This window comes from Bubalus kerabau, chromosome 18, assembly GCF_029407905.1.
Source record: "Bubalus kerabau isolate K-KA32 ecotype Philippines breed swamp buffalo chromosome 18, PCC_UOA_SB_1v2, whole genome shotgun sequence".
Lineage (NCBI taxonomy): Eukaryota > Metazoa > Chordata > Mammalia > Artiodactyla > Bovidae > Bubalus > Bubalus kerabau.
Window position 1 is genome coordinate 27965202 of NC_073641.1, and position 19776 is coordinate 27984977.

The following is a 19776-nucleotide window of genomic DNA, read 5'->3' on the forward strand; positions in this document are numbered from 1 at the left end:
TCTGCCAACAATTAAAAATGAACAGAAGTGGATCCTTCCTAAGTTAAGCATTCAGATGAGACCCCTGCCCCTTAAGCCAGCACCTTTGACTGCAGTCTTATGAGAGATTCAGAAGCAGAGGATCCCGGTGAAGCCATGCCCAAATTCCTGACTCACCCAAATGATAAGGCGATAAATGTATATTAAGTTGCCCTAGGTATGGTAATTTGTTATATAGCAAAAGACATAATATAATCCCAAGTTAAAAATAACTTTCCATTTCCCACTACCTGTGCAGCATTTTCAGATCCCCTTACTGTGCTATTTTTTTTCTTAATAGAGCTTTATCTCATATGTTATATAAAAATATTTATCTTTTTCATTTGTCTGCCAACCTTAGTAGAATCTGTATTTGAAGTTAAGTTTTATAGGGGTTGACACTTCAACAATTTGAGGCAGAATGTCTCCATAGAAAAAAAATTTAAAAATTGTAGAACACATTCAGATAGAATATTTATAATAAGAAAAGTAATCCTAGCAAGCTAGTTTTAAAAACTGAAAAATATTTTAAAAAACCATACATTTTACTGATTGCCTGACATATTCCTGTAATACATTTTGCCTTGGCTCTACATCTTTTGTTCACCTCTTCACTTGATAACTTTATAAAATAAAATTGTATTCTCTAAAAAGTATTTCATTTTTGGGGGCATGGTAAGTTGAAGGTTTAAAATTATTATTATTTACAGTTAAAAAAGTTTCTTTCATTTCCATAATACCTTATTTGTAATGTCATGTAAATATTCAGGATTGTTATCCAGTATCTTTGTGTGTGTGCGTGTGTGTGTATGCACGCACTAGTTACTCAGTCGTCCGACTATTTGTGACCCCAAAGACTGTAGCCCATCAGGCTCCTTGGTCCATGGGATTCTCCAGGCAAGAATACTGGAATGAGTTGTCATATCCTCCTCCAGGGGATCTTCCCAACCCAGGGATCAAACCCGGGTCACCTGCATTGCAGGCAGATTCTTTACCATCTGAGCCAGCAGGGAAGCCCCCAATATCATATAGGAGCTATAATATTTCAAGGCACTTCAAATTCTCTTTTACAGGGATTAATCCAGAAACTTTTTGAACTGATGATATTTATCAACCAGTTTGTTGTTAATGTCTTTGTTGAAATATGTTAGGGTATGGAAGAGACAATGATCTGAACTTTCGCACATGTACTAAGAATATCAGACATGTGAATACATGGAAACAGGCCTGAAGTGAGGGTCCTGATACTTAAGCTTCACTTGTTTTATCTGCCTTTGTTCCTTAAACTAGATGCTTTACCTGTTCTGTTCAGTGTTATATTTGCCAGTACTTGGAGTATCTGTACTGTACAGTAGATCAATAAAAATCAGTTGAATTAACAGAATGACTGCTGATTGTTTCACCTTTCCAACTAACAATAAGTTATGCATCAGTTCAGTTCAGTTCAGTCACTCAGTCATGTATGACTCTTTGGGAACCGTGGACTGCAGCACACCAGGCCTCTCTGTCCATCACCAACTACCAGAGTTTACTCAAACTCATGTCCATTGAGTCAGTGATGCCATCCAGCCATCTCATCCTCTGTCATCCCCTTCTTCTCCCGCCTTCAATCTTTCCCAGCATCAGGGTCTTTTCAAATAAGTCAGCTCTTCACATCAGGTGGCTAAAGTATTGGAGTTTCAGCTTCAACATCAGTCCTTCCAATGAATATTCAGGACTGATTTCCTTTAGAATGGACTGGTTGGATCTCCTCACAGTCCAAGGGACTCTCAAGAGTCTTCTCCAACACCATAGTTCAAAAGCATCATTTCTTTGGTGCTCAGCTTTCTTTATAGTCCAATTCTCACATCCATACATGACTACTGGAAAAACCATAGCCTTGACTAGATAGACCTTTGTTGGCAAAGTAATGTCTCTGCTTTTTAATATGTTGTCTAGGTTGGTTACACAGAGAAGGCGATGGTACCCCACTCCAGTACTCTTGCCTGGAAAATCCCATGGACAGAAGAGCCTGGTGGGCTGCAGTCCATGGGGTCGCTAAGAGTCAGACACGACTGAGCAACTTCACTTTCACTTTTCATTTTCATGCATTGGAGAAGGAAATGGCAACCCACTCCAGTGTTCTTGCCTGGAGAATCCCAGGGACGGGGGAGCCTGGTGGGCTGCCATCTATGGGGTTGCACAGAGTCGGACACGACTGAAGTGACTTAGCAGCAGCAGCAGGTTGGTCATAACTTTTCTCCCAAGGAGTAAGCGTTTTTTAATTTCATGGCTGCAGACACCATCTGCAGTGATTTTGGAGCCCCCCCAAAATAAAGTCTGTTACTGTTTCCACTGTTTCCCCATCCATTAGCCATGAAGTGATGGGTCCGCATGCCATGATCTTTATTTTCTGAATGCTGAGCTTTAAGCCAACTTTTTCCACTCTCCTCTTTGACTTTCATCAAGAGGCTCTTTAGTTCTTTTTCATTTTCTGCCATAAGGGTGGTATCATCTGCATATCTGAGGTTATTGATATTTCTCCCAGCAATCTTGATTCAAGCTTGTGCTTCATCCAGCCCAGCATTTCTCATGATGTACTCTGCATATAAGTTAAATAAGCACTATGACAATATACAGCCTTGACATACTCCTTTTCCTATTTGGAACCAGTTAGAACTGGACATGGAACACAGACTGGTTCCAAATAGGAAGAAGTTATGCATACAATGGGAGATAAGTAAAGACCTGGTTCATTAACAAATATAAGTTCTAGACTAATTCAAAGAAAGATGCTTGAATTCATGTTACTGAAAAGATACATTTTGAGATACAGTCCTCCTTCTGAGAAGGATTAAAAGATAGGTTAACACATGTGTATACAGATATGGGCATACATTTGCTGTTGTTGTCCAGTCTCTAAGTCATGCCTGACTCTCTGCGATCCCATGGACTGTAGCCCGCCAGGCTCCTCCATCTGTGGGATTTCCCAGGCAAGAATACTGGAGTGGACTGTATGTAAAAATATACACACACGTTTCATTTTCTATTTAGAATTTTAAAGAACATTTAACTTTACTTTTTACCTGGCTTTAGGAGAATCCTAAAAAGAAGATTGACTATATTTTGGGGTGACGAAGTGGCAGAACTATGCCAGTGTTGGAAGTACAAGAATTTTTTTTTTTTTAACTGAAAAACCCACATATTGGACAAGCCCAACAATACTTTGTAGAGTCTAAAAGCTTGGCCTCTGATATTGGAATAGCTCTGTGACCTTGGACAAGCTATTCATCTTCTATAAGCCACTGCTTCTTCTTTGAAATAGACCCAATCTATAAGCCTACTTTATTGTGATCAGAGAGAATATAATAAAATTCTCAACCCAGTGTCCAGCACATGATGTGCACTTAGTAAAGATAGCTTGCTTTTGTGATTATTTTTACTATTAGTATCATTCATTTTATGTTTCTGACAAGAGCATCCTTTTTTGAGAAATTTTAAAAGGCATGTCAATTTGTGATCCCACTTTCACCTCTGACATAAAAAGCATATCCTGAATAAGTTTCCATTTAAGTTTCTGAGAACTGCTGTGTAATGGGTAGGAGGGTGTCTGCGTGTCTGCGATTTGCTGACACACACTCACCAGGAGAGCCAAGAAAACATTATCAGCCCATGGACCCTCCAGGAAGCCACGGACGCAGGAAATGGGTTACTCAGACCCTGACTTTGAAACTAAGAAAGCAGACTTCAAACTCTCAAGTCAGTTAATCATTACCTAGAATATGTATGACAACAGAAAATGGGCATAGTTCGTATTAGATCCTTGAACATGTACAAAATTGCAGGAAATCATTCTCAACAGCATTGTCTTCATGCTGAAAGTACAATACTGTGGAAAGAATTTAGAAAATCCTTCCCCCTTCCTCTCAAAAAAAAATAATAAAGCAGCTAAACTTAGAAATTAGGCCCTTTGAAAAGAACCACACATTTATTCCATAGAGAGATTTAAGCTCTACAATGTTTGGCTTATAGCTATAGTGCTTAAAAGAAGAAAAAGCAGTGCGAAGCCAAAGGCATAAAATGACCCTTAAAACTACTTCTGATATACAGCAGTATAACAGTCTCCTGCTTTCATTAAGAAAGAAAAATGCAGTTTTTTCTTAAAAGTCTTTGAGTGTTAAATTTTATATTCAGTAAGGATCTAGATTCTCTTCCACAGGTGACATTAGAAATGGAAAGCAGAGGGCCTGGGGGGCTCCTTTGAATCCTCTGTTTCCTCCAGTGTCTGACACTCTACCGCCCAATGATAGGCACTCCATTGAGGACCCTTAAAATAATGAATGGTGATGAAAAGGATGAATACCAAGGATATAAATTTTGAAAAATAACATTATATTTGCTTTTATAGCGTGCAAAATACTTTTCTGTTCACAATTCCATTTGATCCTCCCAGTGACCCAGCAAGGTTGGGAAGAGTTTGCCTGTGACTTATCCAAAGTCATCCAGAAAAATGGCAATAAAATTAAAATCTGCTCTTCAGGGGTGGAGTTCCTCCCATGATGCCATGAACATGTTTGTTCAATGTATTAAGGGTTCTCAACTGGGAGCAATTTTGCCCCTCAGGGGTCCTTTGGTAATGTCTGGGCACATTTTTGGTTGTCATACCATTGTGGGGAAAGGGAGTGTCTACTGGCATTTAGTAGGTAGAGACCAGGGATGTCACTCAGCATCCGAAAGTACACAGGACAGCCCCTCCTGCCACTCCTACTGCTCCATGCCCCCAAACAATTACCTAGTCTCAGATGCCAATAATGCTGAAGTAAACAACCAACGGTCTTATAAACACCATTAAGTTGATTAAGTCATTGTGGTGGTTTTAAAACATGTCTGGGATTGACTTGAGGCTCTTCCCATCAAGATGCTGAGTAAGTCTCCTCCTCTACAATCTAGGTGTGGTTTGGTAATTTCTTTGATGAATAGATGCAGTTGCCCGATTTCTGAGTCTCGATTAGAAAAGATCATGCAGTTTCTGCCACTTTTGAGAGGGACACTTGCCTTGGGATCCCTGAGTTGCCAATAAGAAATCAGGCTGTCCAGAGAGTGCCATTACCCTACCCTCTGACAGTAACCACATGAGGGACCTCAAGCCAGAATGGCCCAGCCAAGCTCTTCTCAAAGTCCTATGCAAGAAACCATGAGAGGTAACAAATGATGGTCATCATTTTAAGCCACCAAGTTTTAGGGTGACTGGTTACATGGCAACAGCTAACCAGAACAATCTTCAGAGACTCAAAGTCAAGTGCTCTGGCAAACAGAAAGTCTTTTATTTCTCTCTAAAGTATTCTGACATAGAGACGTATGGAAATCTTAACTACATGACTACAACTCCTCAAGTGAAAATGGATTAGAATCCATTTTGGAAGTAGGGGACAAGGAGAACTTTATCAAAGAAATTTTCAAAAGAAATTGTGAAGGCTATCTTGAAATGATAGACTGCAGGTTGGAGTCCTGGACTTCAGTCATTTTCAAAAACTAGTTATTGTAAAAATGAGGTATTTATTGGCAATACTAGATGATCTCTTAAGGCTTCTTGTAGGACTAGCTAGAATATCCTACTCTAATATATTTTTCAAAAGATAGACTTTTAAAATTGTAACTTAAAATGTACTCTGATAAATATAAAGAATGAGAATTAAAGTAAATATGAAGCACAAGTTTGCATTCACCAAACTATAAGAAGTTTAAAAAAACCTACAAAAAATAAGTAAAAGTGGTAAAAATCACACACTGCTGATGACCACAGTGTTCAGTATGCAAGAAGAGCTAAAAAATAAAGATAAGTTTTGATCCAGTAATGTTGCTTTTGGAAATGGTCCAAAAGGAAAAAGAAAGAAAAAAACTTCTCCGACAATGATATTTATAGCCACATTACTTGCAATGAGGGGAAAAAACCCACAGGAAACAGCCTGAATATCCAACAATGGGACAATCGTTAACCCTGACATGGCCGGATGTATTAATGTAAAGTTCTAAACATAAGGACCGCATGGCAAAGCATATACAGAAGATAAGTGAAAAGGGTAAACAAGTCAATTTCATATAAACAGTGATGATATCTATGAAAATTTACTTTCACACGAATATCAAAAGAAAGAAATATATTTTTTTCTGTTAACATGAATATCAGTACATCGTTTCCTATAAGGATATTGAAATATTCTGCTTTATAAAGAAAAGCTATAAACGTAAAGTATCAATCAAGTTTAGCACTTTGATGGACATATTTACCTCATATTATTGAAATTCTATCTTTATTTAAAAATTTTTTTTTAATTTTTTTTTTTTTAACTTTACAATATTGTATTGGTTTTGCCATACATCAACATCATTATCTGGGTGCTTACAACATGCCAGGTCCTGGGAATACAATGATAAATAGAATGAAAGGTAATCTTAAAAGTGTATTCAGTGGGAGAGATAGTCAAGTTGAAGATAAATTATAGTGCTGCTTTATGAAAACAGAAAAGGGGGACAGAAAAGGGCTTTTTAGGGGGAAAAAAAAGATGTCTGCACTGTCTTAATACTTTAATTTATCTTGTTATTTGTAAACAGCACCATCTTAGTTTGACATTTCAAGACAAAGGAGAAACATTCCAAAAGCAAACAAACTTTGTCAAAGTGAAAAAAAATCAACTAAAGGAATATTTTAGCGTGTTTGGATAAACCTGTAAATAAAAGGATCTGTGCATATACAAATTGGAAAGTGCTAGAACGTTTTCAGCTTGGGATTCATTCAGAAAGTGTGCGTTTAATCCATACTACATTAGCTGCCATACACGCTTCATTCATTCAACAAAGCAAGACACGGCTCCCATCTTATCAGATTTTGTGATCTACAGGATGTAAATCCAAGTAAACAGATCATTGAGATAGAATGTGACAACTGCTATGTGAGAAGGACAACTGAATTGGATTAAAGGATTTACAGAATATGAGTTTGGAGAAGGCAATGGCACCCCACTCCAGTACTCTTGCCTGGAAAATCCCATGGATGGGGGAGCCTGGTGGGCCGCAGTCCATGGGGTCTCTAGGAGTCTGACAAGACTCAGCTACTTCATTTTCACTTTCATGCATTGGAGAAGGAAATGGCAACCCACTCCAGTGTTCTTGCCTGGAGAATCCCAGAGACGGGGGATCCTTGGGGGCTGCCGTCTATGGGGTCGCACCGAGTCGGATACGACTAAAGCAACTTAGCAGCAGCAGCAGCAGCAGAATATGAGTTAGGGGCTAAATTGTATCTTAGAAAGAGAGAACACAGATAAAGATAAGAAACTATGGAACTGTATTAAAAAGGGCTAAGGTCACATCTTGGGGCTTCCCTGGTGGTTCAGATGGTTAAGCACCCACCTGCAATGCGGGAGACCCAGGTTCAATCCCTGGGTTGGGAAGATGCCCTGGAGAAGGGAATGGCTACCCACTCCAGTACGCTTCCCTGGAGAATTCCATGGACAGAGGAGCCTGGCAGCCTACAGTCCATGGGGTCACAGTGGGACAGGACTGAGTGACTTAACACTTTCACTTTCAAGTTCTCGTCTCAGTTGAACCATAGCCAAAATAAATAAATAAAATGATACTGATCTGTTAAAATATGATTACTTAGGGGCAAAAATTAAATACTGCAATAATAAAAGGGACTTCACAATTACTACTACTATGCTATATGGTCTGAATGTCTGTGTCCTGTCAAACTTCCTAAATTGAAATTCTAACCCTCAAAGATGATGGTACCAGGAGGTGGCTGCCTTTGGGAGGTGCTCCGGCTTTGCCCTCACGAAGGGGATTAGTACCTCGTAAGAGAGGCTCTGGAGAGGCCCCTAGCCCCTCTCACCACACAAGGACATGGCAAAAGCCACCAGCTATGATCCAGGAAAGGAGCACTCACCACAACGTGACCTTGCCGCCACCCTGATCTTAAACTCCTCAGCCTCCAGAACTGTGAGAAATACATTTGTATTGTCTATAAGCTACCCAATCTGTGGCATTTTGTTATAGCAACCTGAAAGAACTAAGACACTATGACATTTACATAAATTATCTAACCATCTTTCAATCTGACACTAAGACTTTTTTTAATCTGGGCTATTACAATTTATATAAAGGAAAATAAAGAGCATATAAAAGTACCTCAATTTTCAAAGCTATGTTCCCCCTCCCCTCCAAAACAATGTTAATAAATACACAGAAAACTAAGTCAATTACTCTGAAATATCTATGTTATGTACTAACATTCAGAATATGGTTACAAAAAGGTTTTATAATTCAGTGCCCATATCTTAACAAGTGTCCAAGAGGCTGTTTAGTTAAAGGACCTGAGGGAAGCTGGTCAACAATCTGGGATAGAGTTATCTGACTGAATTGACCAGAAGCCAGCTTGCATTCAGTCTGCATTTCTACGTGGTATCCATGGAAATGAGATCAGGCCGGCACAAAGACCAACAAAGGCCACCTTTGAATGAATCGGGAGAATGACAACTGCCAATGTTCAAGGCATCCACGAACACAATGGCTTTGCACACGCTCTTCAGAACACAATGGAATAGTCTCTTACACTGACAATACAGCATCCCTCACTCTTTTTTTTTCATTGCTCTGTTTAAACATTAACCTCATTTTTATACAGAAAGCCTTTCAATGATCAGGAGTTATGTACAGCTTCTGTAGTACAAACTGTCTCTAGTCTCTTTAAATTAATAACAGGAGGAATTGCAGCTACTCTTTCAGACACAGAATAATACTGCAGGAATCTTCTAGGAACTGTTTGGTCAATAAAACAGACCATTCTCTCAAAGGAAGAAAAACCTATTTGAAAATTATGAACAGTCCCAATAGTCAATGAACCTGAAAACATTACAAAAATATGCAGTTCAAGTTTATACTGGTTAGTAAATGTAATTTACATGTACAAGAGTAGGCAGGCATAGACTGGATAAAATATTTGACTACAAATACCTTGAACTAATAACTTTAACAAAATTAGGAGTAGGCTTTCTCTTCTAATTTATATTAATGGAAATGTTCAAAATGCCTTGAAAAAAACCACTGAGTTATACACAGAATAAAAGGCTTTAATATTTTAAGAACAGAACCTTTTGAAGATGACACTAATTCTCTGTGCTATATGGGACTCAGATTTCTCAAAAGATATTTTTGAGGATCTTTATTATGCTAGATAGAAATAAAGCATTAAAAGCTTAACTGGAGACACATAAATCTATAGCTACAAAAGAATTTCTTTGTTTTTTTTTTTTTAGAAAATGTGACTGAAGCACTGAACTTAATTCTAATAGAATTGGAATATTTTTATATATTATGCACCCTAAAAACAGCTGTAAGCTTGTTAATTACAACTGCTTTAATGCAGTAAATATGTTTTAAAGCAAACAAAAGCGTATATACATCAGCTCCCTCTAACCCAAGCAGCCACTTTGGAGGGTGGGAGGTGCCGATTCCCGTAGCTCTGCTGTCTTCTCTCTGCAGGCCTTGGTTAGCTTCACCTTTCTCTCATCAATTAACATCCTCTCCATTTCACAGCCCAGAATCTGCTTTGCCTTCCTTCACGTGATCATCTGTGGTTTCTAATCTGTCCAGCGGGGCTGCAGGACATCCAGTTTCCCCCTCCGTCTCCTTTATCCCTGACAGCATCCTTTCCACGGACATCAGTTCCCCCCTTCTCCTCTCATGTCATGGGCTCCTGCCAAATACAGATGCTTCAATGTAAATTTCAAAACTACAAGGGTACCGTGCAGTACCGTAAGTGACAGAAGTAAAAAAACAAAAAGAAAAAAAAAACCCTCACAATGATGATGTTTACACAAGTTTCTCCAATATTTGTTTTTAAGCAGATGTTCCCACTTCAGTCCTCTAGCTCCTTGCTCCTCTCTTCCTGTCAAACTTCCGGACACTGTCCCCACCCTTCATCTCTGGTTGACTCCTCAGTCCACAACACTCTGGTTGTGCTTTTGTCTGTCAGAGAAGACTGCCCTCGCCAAGGCATCAGACCTGCCTGACTTAGGGAAAAGGGCTGATCCTGTGGACCAAGCTCTCGAAACACTTCTGTGGCGCCCTAGTCTCCACAGTCCTTTCTTCCCTCCTCCAGCTGCGCCTTGGTGTCTCCACTTCCTCATCTGACCCTCTAAGGTGGCTCCTCAGCTTGTAGCCAGAGTCACCTGCTAGTCTGTCTCCGTCTGACTCATCAACATTACATCTTCAATCCCTCTCCAGATGCCCACGACTCCTCGCTCTCTATCCCCATCTTACTCTAGCTCCTGTTTCTAACACCACTGCATACAACCATCTAATAACTGCACATGTACACCTGGCTGTCTCAAACTCAACCTGTCAACCTGAACTGCTCTCTTTTTCCTCTGATCTTGCCTTCCTTCAGCCTTCCCTGTTGCAGTGAATGGCCCCCCCTTTTAATTATTTACATCAGAAACCCAGGCGTCAGTCTTACAGTCTCCCACTCTTGTCAATCAATCAACAAACCCCGTCGATTCTTCCTTAATTCCTTTCACATCTGTCCCCAGCTATCTTTCTCTACTGCTGCTATCTGGGTTTGGACCACTGCCATCTCTAACGCTGAAATGAGACCATTCACTCTGCTGTCCCCTCTTGCTGCCAGGGTGACCTGCCAAGGAGCCAACCTGAGTGTATCACTGCCCTGCTCAAGGCCCTTCAGAGCCCTCCAACTGTCCTCAGAATAAACTCTAGGCTCCTTGCCAGGACTTATAAAGGCCTTTCATGGTAGAGTGCCCGCTCACCTCCCAGCTCTCACTTTCTGTGAATACTTTGAGCAATGTGCTCCTGAAATAATGGCCTTCTCCTTTCCTATTCAAGCATCTGAGACATCTGGTTCAGGAACTAGGAGACGGAGCCTACTCCTGATCACAATAAATTATCGCTTATAGTCATTTAAAAAGAACTGGACTCCAAAGCACTTCACAGCAGACCTGAACGGTAACGTTTATTCCTTAGGATGGCCTCTCCAGAGTTTGATACTCAAACGTGTCTCAGTGATATTTCTCCATTCTCTGAATTCAACATCTAGTTGTATACCACTAATTCAGCAATTAATTACATGAGACCATATGACACCTATTATGTTATCAAAACTTACGTTACATGGTTATGTCATAGGCATAGACAACACAACAATAGAAACGACATAAGTTTCAAATTACATGGAAATTTTTAAAAACACCAAGAGGTATGAAGACTTGAAATTTCAGTAACTCAGAAACTCAAAGTCAGTATCAAGGACCTGCTTTCTTTCTCTCTTTCCACTAGGCCAGTGTGTTGGCTTTATCCCCAGGCTAGCTGACATCATGGTTGCAAGATGGCTACGGCTATTCCAAGATTCCCATCTAGACCTGACAATATGCTTATTAACGAGTATCTCTCTTAGGAATAAAAAATTCTTTCCCAAAAGTCCCTGAGCAGATCTGTACCACTCATTCAGCAATTAATGTATCTGTACTTATTCAGCAATTAATTACATGAAACCACATGACATCTATTATGTTACAAAAACGTACATTATACCTTTGTTATAGGCATGGACAACACAACAAAAACAAAACAAGTTTTAAATTACACAGAAAGCTTTCTCCACATCTCATTGGCTAAAATTCCATTATATGCCCATGTCCAAATCAGATAGTAGCAAGAGATCTGGGGCCATCATCACTGGTTCAGTTCAATTACCCTTCAATTACCTCCTAGTTGTGCAGAGGAGAGATTAACCCAGTAACTGGGCTTCTCTAAGAAAGGTGGATGTCAGGGTATGAAATTGGTTAGGCAGCCCCCTCCCAGGGACTGAGACAATTTCTTTCCCTCACGTGCAGATGTGTTCCAAGTAGCTTACAACCTTTCTGGACCACATTTCAAGTTCCTATGGTTCTACATTGGACCCAGCATACTGCCTTACATAAAGCAAGTGTTACATAAAGATATGATCAAAAACAAGTTTTATGGAATTCACTGTAACCAGAGCAGCAAAGCACCTACATCTCATCAGAAGAGGGATCATAGGGATCACTTTCATACACAAGACCTATTGTTGTCTCAGGATTTGTGGTAACAAGATTCTTCTCTTTAGAGAGTCATTATTCTGTGTGCTCCTCCTGGTAAATCATTAGTTACCATAACAAAAGCATACACACACTCCGCATCTTGGAGTTACTGATTAGAGTAACTGCTTTCCATGGTTCTTTCCCTCTTATGCTGTGTTTAGTCTTTCCATAATGTCTGAAGCTAAGCAAGGCTGATTAAGACTTTGGTGGTAGCATTTATATGATGTCAAGATGATACTTTTGGTCCCAAATATTTTCCCTACTCTTCCTGAAATTTTTTACATTTTCTTTTGTATAAGTGCTGCTTTATTGATAATGTATAAAAGCAAACATTTTTGGCATGTAAGGGCCCCAAGTATCACTTCAGTTCAGTCACTCGGTCATGTCTTACTCTTTGGGACCCCATGAATTGCAGCACGCCAAAAGCCTCCCTGTCCATCACCAACTTCTGGAGTTCACTCAGACTCAAGTCCATTAAGTCGGTGATGCCATCCAGCCATCTCATCCTCTGTCGTCCCCTTCTCCTCCTGCCCCCAATCCCTCCCCAGCATCAGGGTCTTTTCCAATGAGTCAACTCTTTGCATGAGGTGGCCAAAGTATTGGAGTTTCAGCTTCAACATCAGTCCTTCCAATGAACACCCAGGACTGATCTCCTTTAGGATGGAATTGTTGGATCTCCTTGCAGTCCAAGGGACTCTCAAGAGTCTTCTCCAACACCACAGTTCAAAAGCATCAGTTCTTCAGTGCTCAGCTTTCTTCACCGTCCAACTCTCACACCCATACATGACTACTGAAAAAAACCATAGCCTTGACTAGATGGACCTTTGTTGGCAAAGTAATGTCTCTGCTTTTCAATATGCTCTCTAGGTTGGTCATAACTTTCCCTCCAAGGAGTAAGCGTCTTTTAATTTCACATATCACTTAAATTCAAATAAATATGGGTGTCTGGCTGAGTTGGTTTGAGTAGTAGAAGTGATTTTTGAAACAGCAGATATGTTATTTCAAATTTAGGCAAAGATAGAGAGTTGAAATATCTTTTTATCATATCTTGAACATTTTGTCCAAATGAGAGTTACTATGGGGAAGTAGAGTAGGTTTACATATGTTTTCAGAAAGGGACAGACAGACATGGTATTTCAACCAATACATTCTTACTGATGACTATGAAGTTGGAAAGGAACATGAATCAAAGAGAACCTGTTACTTCTAGCAATCAACATATGGGAACAATTCTGTGACTATCCCCTTGAAAGTAGCTGCTGGCTAATGTCACCAAAGAGGAAGCAAATCTGCCACAGAAGAGGATGCTGTTGGCCTTGTTGTGCTTGATGAAGAACAGGAAAGGGTAATCACAATGGAAACGCAAATGGTGCTGATAATACACTAGAAATTCTTTATTTTTCACACACAGACTGAATGGTCTTTATCTGGCTGAATGTCTAAAATTCTACCATTAGATGCTCATCTCTTTATGTTAACAGGCTTCTTCCTTTTTTATATGTCCAGGGCTATCAGCACACTAAGACAGAAGCAGTCATCACCTACTTTAGAGGGAATTCACTTGACCTGATGCATTCTCTCAGTGTTGAAATACACCTGACTTGGTGGTCACCACAGAACAGGGTGGTACAGGCAGTTTGGAATTTTATTTGTTAGGAAAGAGAAGGTGCAGTATTTAAGCAATTACTTCCAAACCTGGCTGTATATCAGAAATGTATGAGTAATTGTTTTTAAATACTGAATGGCATGGCGTGAGTGCATGCATAGTCATGTACAACTCTCTGCAACCCTTTGGACTGTAGCCTGGCAGGCTCCTCTTTTCATGGGATTTCAGGTAAGAATACTGGGAGTGGGTTACCACATCCTTCTTCAGGGGATCTTCTCGACCCAGGGATTGGACCCGCATCTCCTGTGTCTCCTGCATTGCAGCAGGATTCTTTACATGCTGAACCATCAGGGAAGTCCCTTAAAAACTGAATCCTAAGGCTCATTCCACGAATGTGAATCAGAACAGTAGCTCCAGAACCAGTATTTAGAACAGTAAAGCTTAGTGTACATTGGGCAGATGTAGATAGAGAGTCGTGGAGGAAGGGAGTTACCATATTGGATGGTGGCCTAAGGTGGTTGAGGGGCTGAGGCTGAGTGGAGAGAGGTCGTTGAGGATAGGTCCTGGAAATAAGAGATTACTTAAAATTTCCCTTTTTATTATAAAAACTTCCCTACTTTATCATTTTACTTGGGGTTGTCTCTTTTAACTTAGGACAAAGGTGAGTTGCAAACGGATGAGAGAAAAAGGGAAGAAGCATCAAGGCAGTGAAGGCAAAATAACATAATCTGGAATATATTCTAACCCAAATATGGTATGATCAAGTGCAGTCAGAATACAGAATGGTGTACATAGGTGTGTATGAGTGGCTCGGGAATGTATGTACTGTGGATGTGCCTATGTGCAGTCTGTGTGCTTGTTTGTGTGTGCAGGGTGAGTGTGGCAGAGAAGAAGCTGAAGAGGAAGGCTGCGGTCAGATGGTGAAAGACTTTATGACATGCCACAAAATTGGGACTTTGCACTACGTGATCTGGGCAGCCACTCAATGTTTGACACAAGGGGGTGACTGGATACAGATAAATGTTTAGAAAGATAACCCTGGTGACAAAGCAACACACACAGTTAAACCAGCTTAAAAACAGTAGGGGTCCAGAGACAAAAAAGTGAGGGCCTGAACTGGGTGGGAGCAGAAGGCACATGAGTTGGGGAGAACAGACAGAACTTGGAGATGGGCTGTGAGGTTGCCAACAAGGGAAGAGATTCTGGTTTTCATGTTTGCAGCATAATGCTGCCATTAAACACTAATAGATGACATAGGAAAAAATTTCAGAGGAGAGGTATCCACTTTGTTTGGGGACCCAAAGTCGCCTAGGAGGAGATATTTACTGAACCAGAACTCAGCAGAGTTGGCTGGAGATGCTGACCTGAGTGGGGAGCAGGCCCAAAGAGAACTGGGAGAAGGAAGAGGATCCAGCATGGAACTCTGTGAACACCAACACGGACTGGGTCAAAGAGCCAAGCCTGTGAAGGAGACTAAGGAAGAACAGCCAGGAAAATAGGAGACAAGCAGGGAGAACAGAAGCCAGGGATAGACGGTGTTTCAGGAGGAAAGAGCGGCCAAATCACACACTGATGGAGGACCTGCTTACTAAGAGGCAAATTAGAATATTTACAGCCCTTGGGGAAATTAGGGATTTGAAAATATTCATTAGGCAGGGGTGACTTGGGCAGGGTACCAGAGATAGCAGAAGATGAGGCCTAGAATCCAGGGGCAAGGATTATCCTTGGCCAAGCAACACACTAGAGCGTGTAAGTGACATCACACATTTAAAAAATCACATTCTCTTTCCTCTATGGAACTTGGTTTATGGATTATCCAGGGCTCTTATGGTCTTTCTTTTCCAGTCTCAACCTGCTGGTTATCACTTCAATGATTGCAAGCACTTAAATCAAGGAAGATCAATGAAAGGTGATAAATATGAAACCAAACTAAGAGCACTGCTTTTTCTTAAATACCTGTGAGAATGTTTACAGACAGCCCATCTGAATCTAAGTGTTAAAATGAGATTTGAGGGTTTTAAGTTTCTACAGTGGTTGGCTTATATGCTAGAGTGTATGCTAGAAGTACAAATACACACACACACATGAGCCTTTTACATTTTAATTTTTGGTATTTATATTGAACAGTTACACATGGATATAACCTATAAACAACTACAAATATGTATGTATAATAATGATGAGTGCTCAAAAATTTTATACAGATAGGGTCATGCCATAAAAAACTGTACCTGTCACAAACTGAGAGCTTTCAATTATTCACTTTAATCTTGGATATTCATGGTATCAAAAACATGATGCTGTTTTCCTGGGAACTTGGGTTCAGATCACAAATGAGAAAGCTTTATTACGATCATCCTGAATTAAGAGAAAACCTGTTCCTTGAGTAAGGAAATACCTGGAGCAGGAGGAACGAGGAACTACACAAACTGTTTGGACAGACGTCATTTTATATCACCTCTGCTGGCTTGCAGCAAGGTGTCGAGCTGTCCTTGTTAACCAACTCTGGGGGAAAGAAAACTCTGAACCTTACTTCAGGCCTTGCAGTACCACATTCCTCTAAAGTTATTTCTCACTGCTTTGTTAAGAACAAGCCTCAACACTTCGAAAGTAAGAAAATGATGTTATACTTCCATAGCTTCTGTTAATAAAGGGTACTTGAAGAGAGCTGAAAAGCTTGGACTGAAGGGTCCATTAGCTCTTAGGAAGGTGGTGGTCTCCAGGGACTGAATCTCAAGGTGAAAGTAACTTTATCTAAAACCTCTAGATTAGGGTTGATGGCCCCTAAGAACATCTTTGGGGTCCCAGGAGAGAATATCTGAAGTAGCAGACCCAGGATTAGACAAGAAAACTAACTGATGCCTATTCTCTACTGGGGTGAGGACTATTTCTCTTTCTCTGCTATTTTTCTGTATTTCTGCTATTTCCCTAACCTGGAGCAAAGGCTACAGGATCTTCTGCATTAGATTTCTTTCAGGATCAAGGACAGCAACTGGCTACGTGCCTCAAAGGAGGGCAGTTTAGCAAAGATTTATCCTCTTGCTTATAAACATTTGAAAATGAGACCACTTTTTTTTGCTAGCTATTCAAATTACAAAATACAAATGTGACTCCCCAACTCCACCCCAAAAGTAAACTAAAGTTCTTGAAATAAGCACACACGAGGCTCTGGATAAAGTTTGGACAAGTCACTCTTGATGGACTGTGGTCGCACCCCTAGACTCATTTCCCCACTTAGTGAAAAAGGGGTCAGGAGAGGGGCGGACCCAGCTCTCGTCGCCTTGCCCTAGGAGCTACAGCTGCGGGTAATTCTTTTGTTGTAGCGCCAGAGATCGAGAAAGTGCAAAGAACTTTTTCCGGACCTAAGTTTACATTCGTTGAATAGACGACGTTACAACAATAAGAGGAAGGCAGAAGGGCAGAAGAATTCCCCTCTGCCAAGCATTTAAGAGGCGCTTAGGTTTTCCTACGTCCCCCAAGGGAAGACACAGCAGTGCTGCGTTCTGGAGAAATGAGGACATTATTCACACGCTCCGGGTTGAAAAATAAGCGTATTGGGCTCCCGGGCTCCTGCAAAGCCACCAGGCATCGCGCTGAGGGGCAGGCTACCTCCTAAGACCGAGTTGCCGGGATGCACAGAACCGCGGAGTCCGGGTCCGGCGGGGCACCTGTCTGAGCCGGACTGCAGGCGCCCCGCTAATCCCCACTCCCCCATGCTTGTGTGCGCTTGCGTGTGTGCCTGAGAGCAAAGCGCGCTTCCAGTTAACTTCGAAAGGTGCTTTACAGACAGGGTGAGAGACACGCCTTATGGGGACACCAGGGAGGGGCGAGCCGGAGCCGGAATGGGGAGTCTCTCTCCGTCCCGCTGGGATGGCTGAAAGCCTGGGTCCACGTGGAATCAGAGCAGAGACGCGCGTCGCCTGCGCCTCCTTGGCGCAGATCTCCTGGCTCGTGCCCTCACCCGGGGACCCACGCAGGTTCCTCCTGCAACCGATGCGGAGCAAAGACGTCGCTTACCTTGACTAAGCACTAACACCAGCTGCAGCGGCGTGCCGCCTCTCCGTCCTGGCTGCATCCTGAGCCCGTCGCCCTGGCGCTGGAGCTGCTGTGGGTTTGCGCGGGGATCCAAGGACACTGAGACGCTCCAGAAGCCGTCCCGAGGGCTTCTCTCCCGCTCCCGGGCGTGAGCCGGGAAAAGTTGCCCGGCAGCTCCCGGAGCGCCAAGGCCCGCCCCTTCGCTTCGGCACACACCAGACCTGCCCCGGTCTGCTCCGCCCTGCTCGCCCCCCCTTCTCCGCCCAGAGAGCCGCACCTGGCTCCTCCACACCCCCGGAAGCCACACCTCCACCCCCACACACCATCCCAGCCCCGGAGTCCAGGAAGCCGCGGGGATGGGGACCGCGTGCCTGGGGGCCTTTCCTGCCTGCACCGCAGACGGCGAAAGTCAGGCAGTCACTACCCCGCCCCCCGACAGTCTGACGTAAGCCCGGGGGAGACCCCGGGTCCCCGAGAGACCCTGGCCCTCGTGCAGGCCTTCCGGCTCCTGGCAGGGGTGGGAGGGCTGCGGGGGAGCCATGAGCCTCAGTCACCGTTCTCAGGGGCTGCGCGGTGCCTGTCTTCTCTGCCTTTCCCAAGTGGGTGGAGAAACGGACAAAAATAAGCGCAGAATGACCAGGTTAGAAACTAACCCGACAGGAAACAAGATCTGCCCACAAGTTATGATTATCCCGAAGTGATATTTAAGCAAGAGCTGCTGCAAGAGCTGCTGCAAGAGCTGGAGCTAGCGGGGTGGGGGTGCGTTGGGGTGGGGGGTGTTGTGTGTGTTAAAATTCTCGTTCCTTCCTCTCCAAGATAATAAGCAGCTGATTTCATTGTTAACTTGAAGGGATTTACTTAAAGACACAAAGACCAGTGAGAGCCCCGGTATGAACTCGTGATGCTTCCTGTTTGCATTACATTGTGAGTATTTTCTTCCATTATTTCAGGCCCAGGTCTGGAAAGAGAACATTCCATAACTACTTCCCAACCTAAGAAACAGGATAATCACTTTTCTTTAAACCTGGGTTTTCCTCTGAAAGTTTGCCCACAAATTCCCAGCACATTGCTGAAGCCAGGATCCTTCCAGTGACTACTTTTATAGTGTAATCAAATGTTTTAATAAACTACATGTAAGGAGTTACTAGTCTAATCATTATTATTGCTGCTGCTGCTGCTGCTAAGTCGCTTCAGTCGTGTCCGACTCTGTGCGACCCCATAGACGGCAGCCCACCAGGCTCCCCCGTCCCTGGGATTCTCCAGGCAAGAACACTGGAGTGGGTTGCCATTTCCTTCTCCAATGCATGAAAGTGAAAAGTGACAGTGAAGTCGCTCAGTCGTGTCCGACTCTTAGCGACCCCATGGACTGCAGCCTACCAGGCTCCTCCATCCATGGGATTTTCCAGGCAAGAGTACTGGAGTGGGGTGCCATTGCCTTCAATCATTATTATTAGCACCATTCTAAACCTTAATGAAGCAGGTAACTTCCCTGGTGGCTCAGACAGTAAAGAATCTGCCTGCAATGCAGGAGACCCAGGTTCGATCTCTGGGTGGGAAAGATCCCCTGGAGAAGGGAATGGCTACCCACTCCAGTACTCATGGCTATAGTCCATGAGGTCGCACAAAAAGACATTTGCCCCTTGAAAGGAAAGCTATGACAAACTGAGACAGCGTATTAAAAAGCAGAGACATTACTTTGCCGACAAAGGTCTGTGTTGGTCAAAGCTATGGTTTTTCTGGTAGTCATGTAGGGATGCTCACTGGACCATAAGGAAGGCTGAGCACCAAAGAGTTGATGCTTTGAAATTGTGGTGCTAGAGAAGACACTTGAAAGTCCCAAGGAGATCAAACCTGTCAATCCTAAAAAAAAATCAACCCTGTATATTCATTGGAAGGACTGATGGTGAAGGTGAAACTCCAGTACTTTGGCCACTTGATGGGAAGAGCCGACTCATTAGAAAAGACCCTGATGCTGGGAAAGACTGAGGGCAGGAGAAGAGGGTGGCA

At 42.3% G+C, this 19776-nt stretch overlaps 1 protein-coding gene across 2 annotated transcripts in view; it reads right to left on the minus strand.

Moving 5' to 3' along the window:
• Nucleotides 1-18019, minus strand: part of ITGA2 (integrin subunit alpha 2) — a 106909-nt gene extending 88890 nt beyond the window's left edge. For both annotated transcript variants that reach the window (XR_008705034.1, XM_055555263.1), the window contains exon 1: nucleotides 17752-18019. Coding sequence is in view for 1 of the 2 variants with exons in the window: in XM_055555263.1 (XP_055411238.1) it covers nucleotides 17752-17809 (58 nt within the window). In the remaining variant the exon portion in view is untranslated. The remainder of the gene's footprint in view (nucleotides 1-17751) is intronic.
• Nucleotides 18020-19776: the final 1757 nt, after the last annotated feature.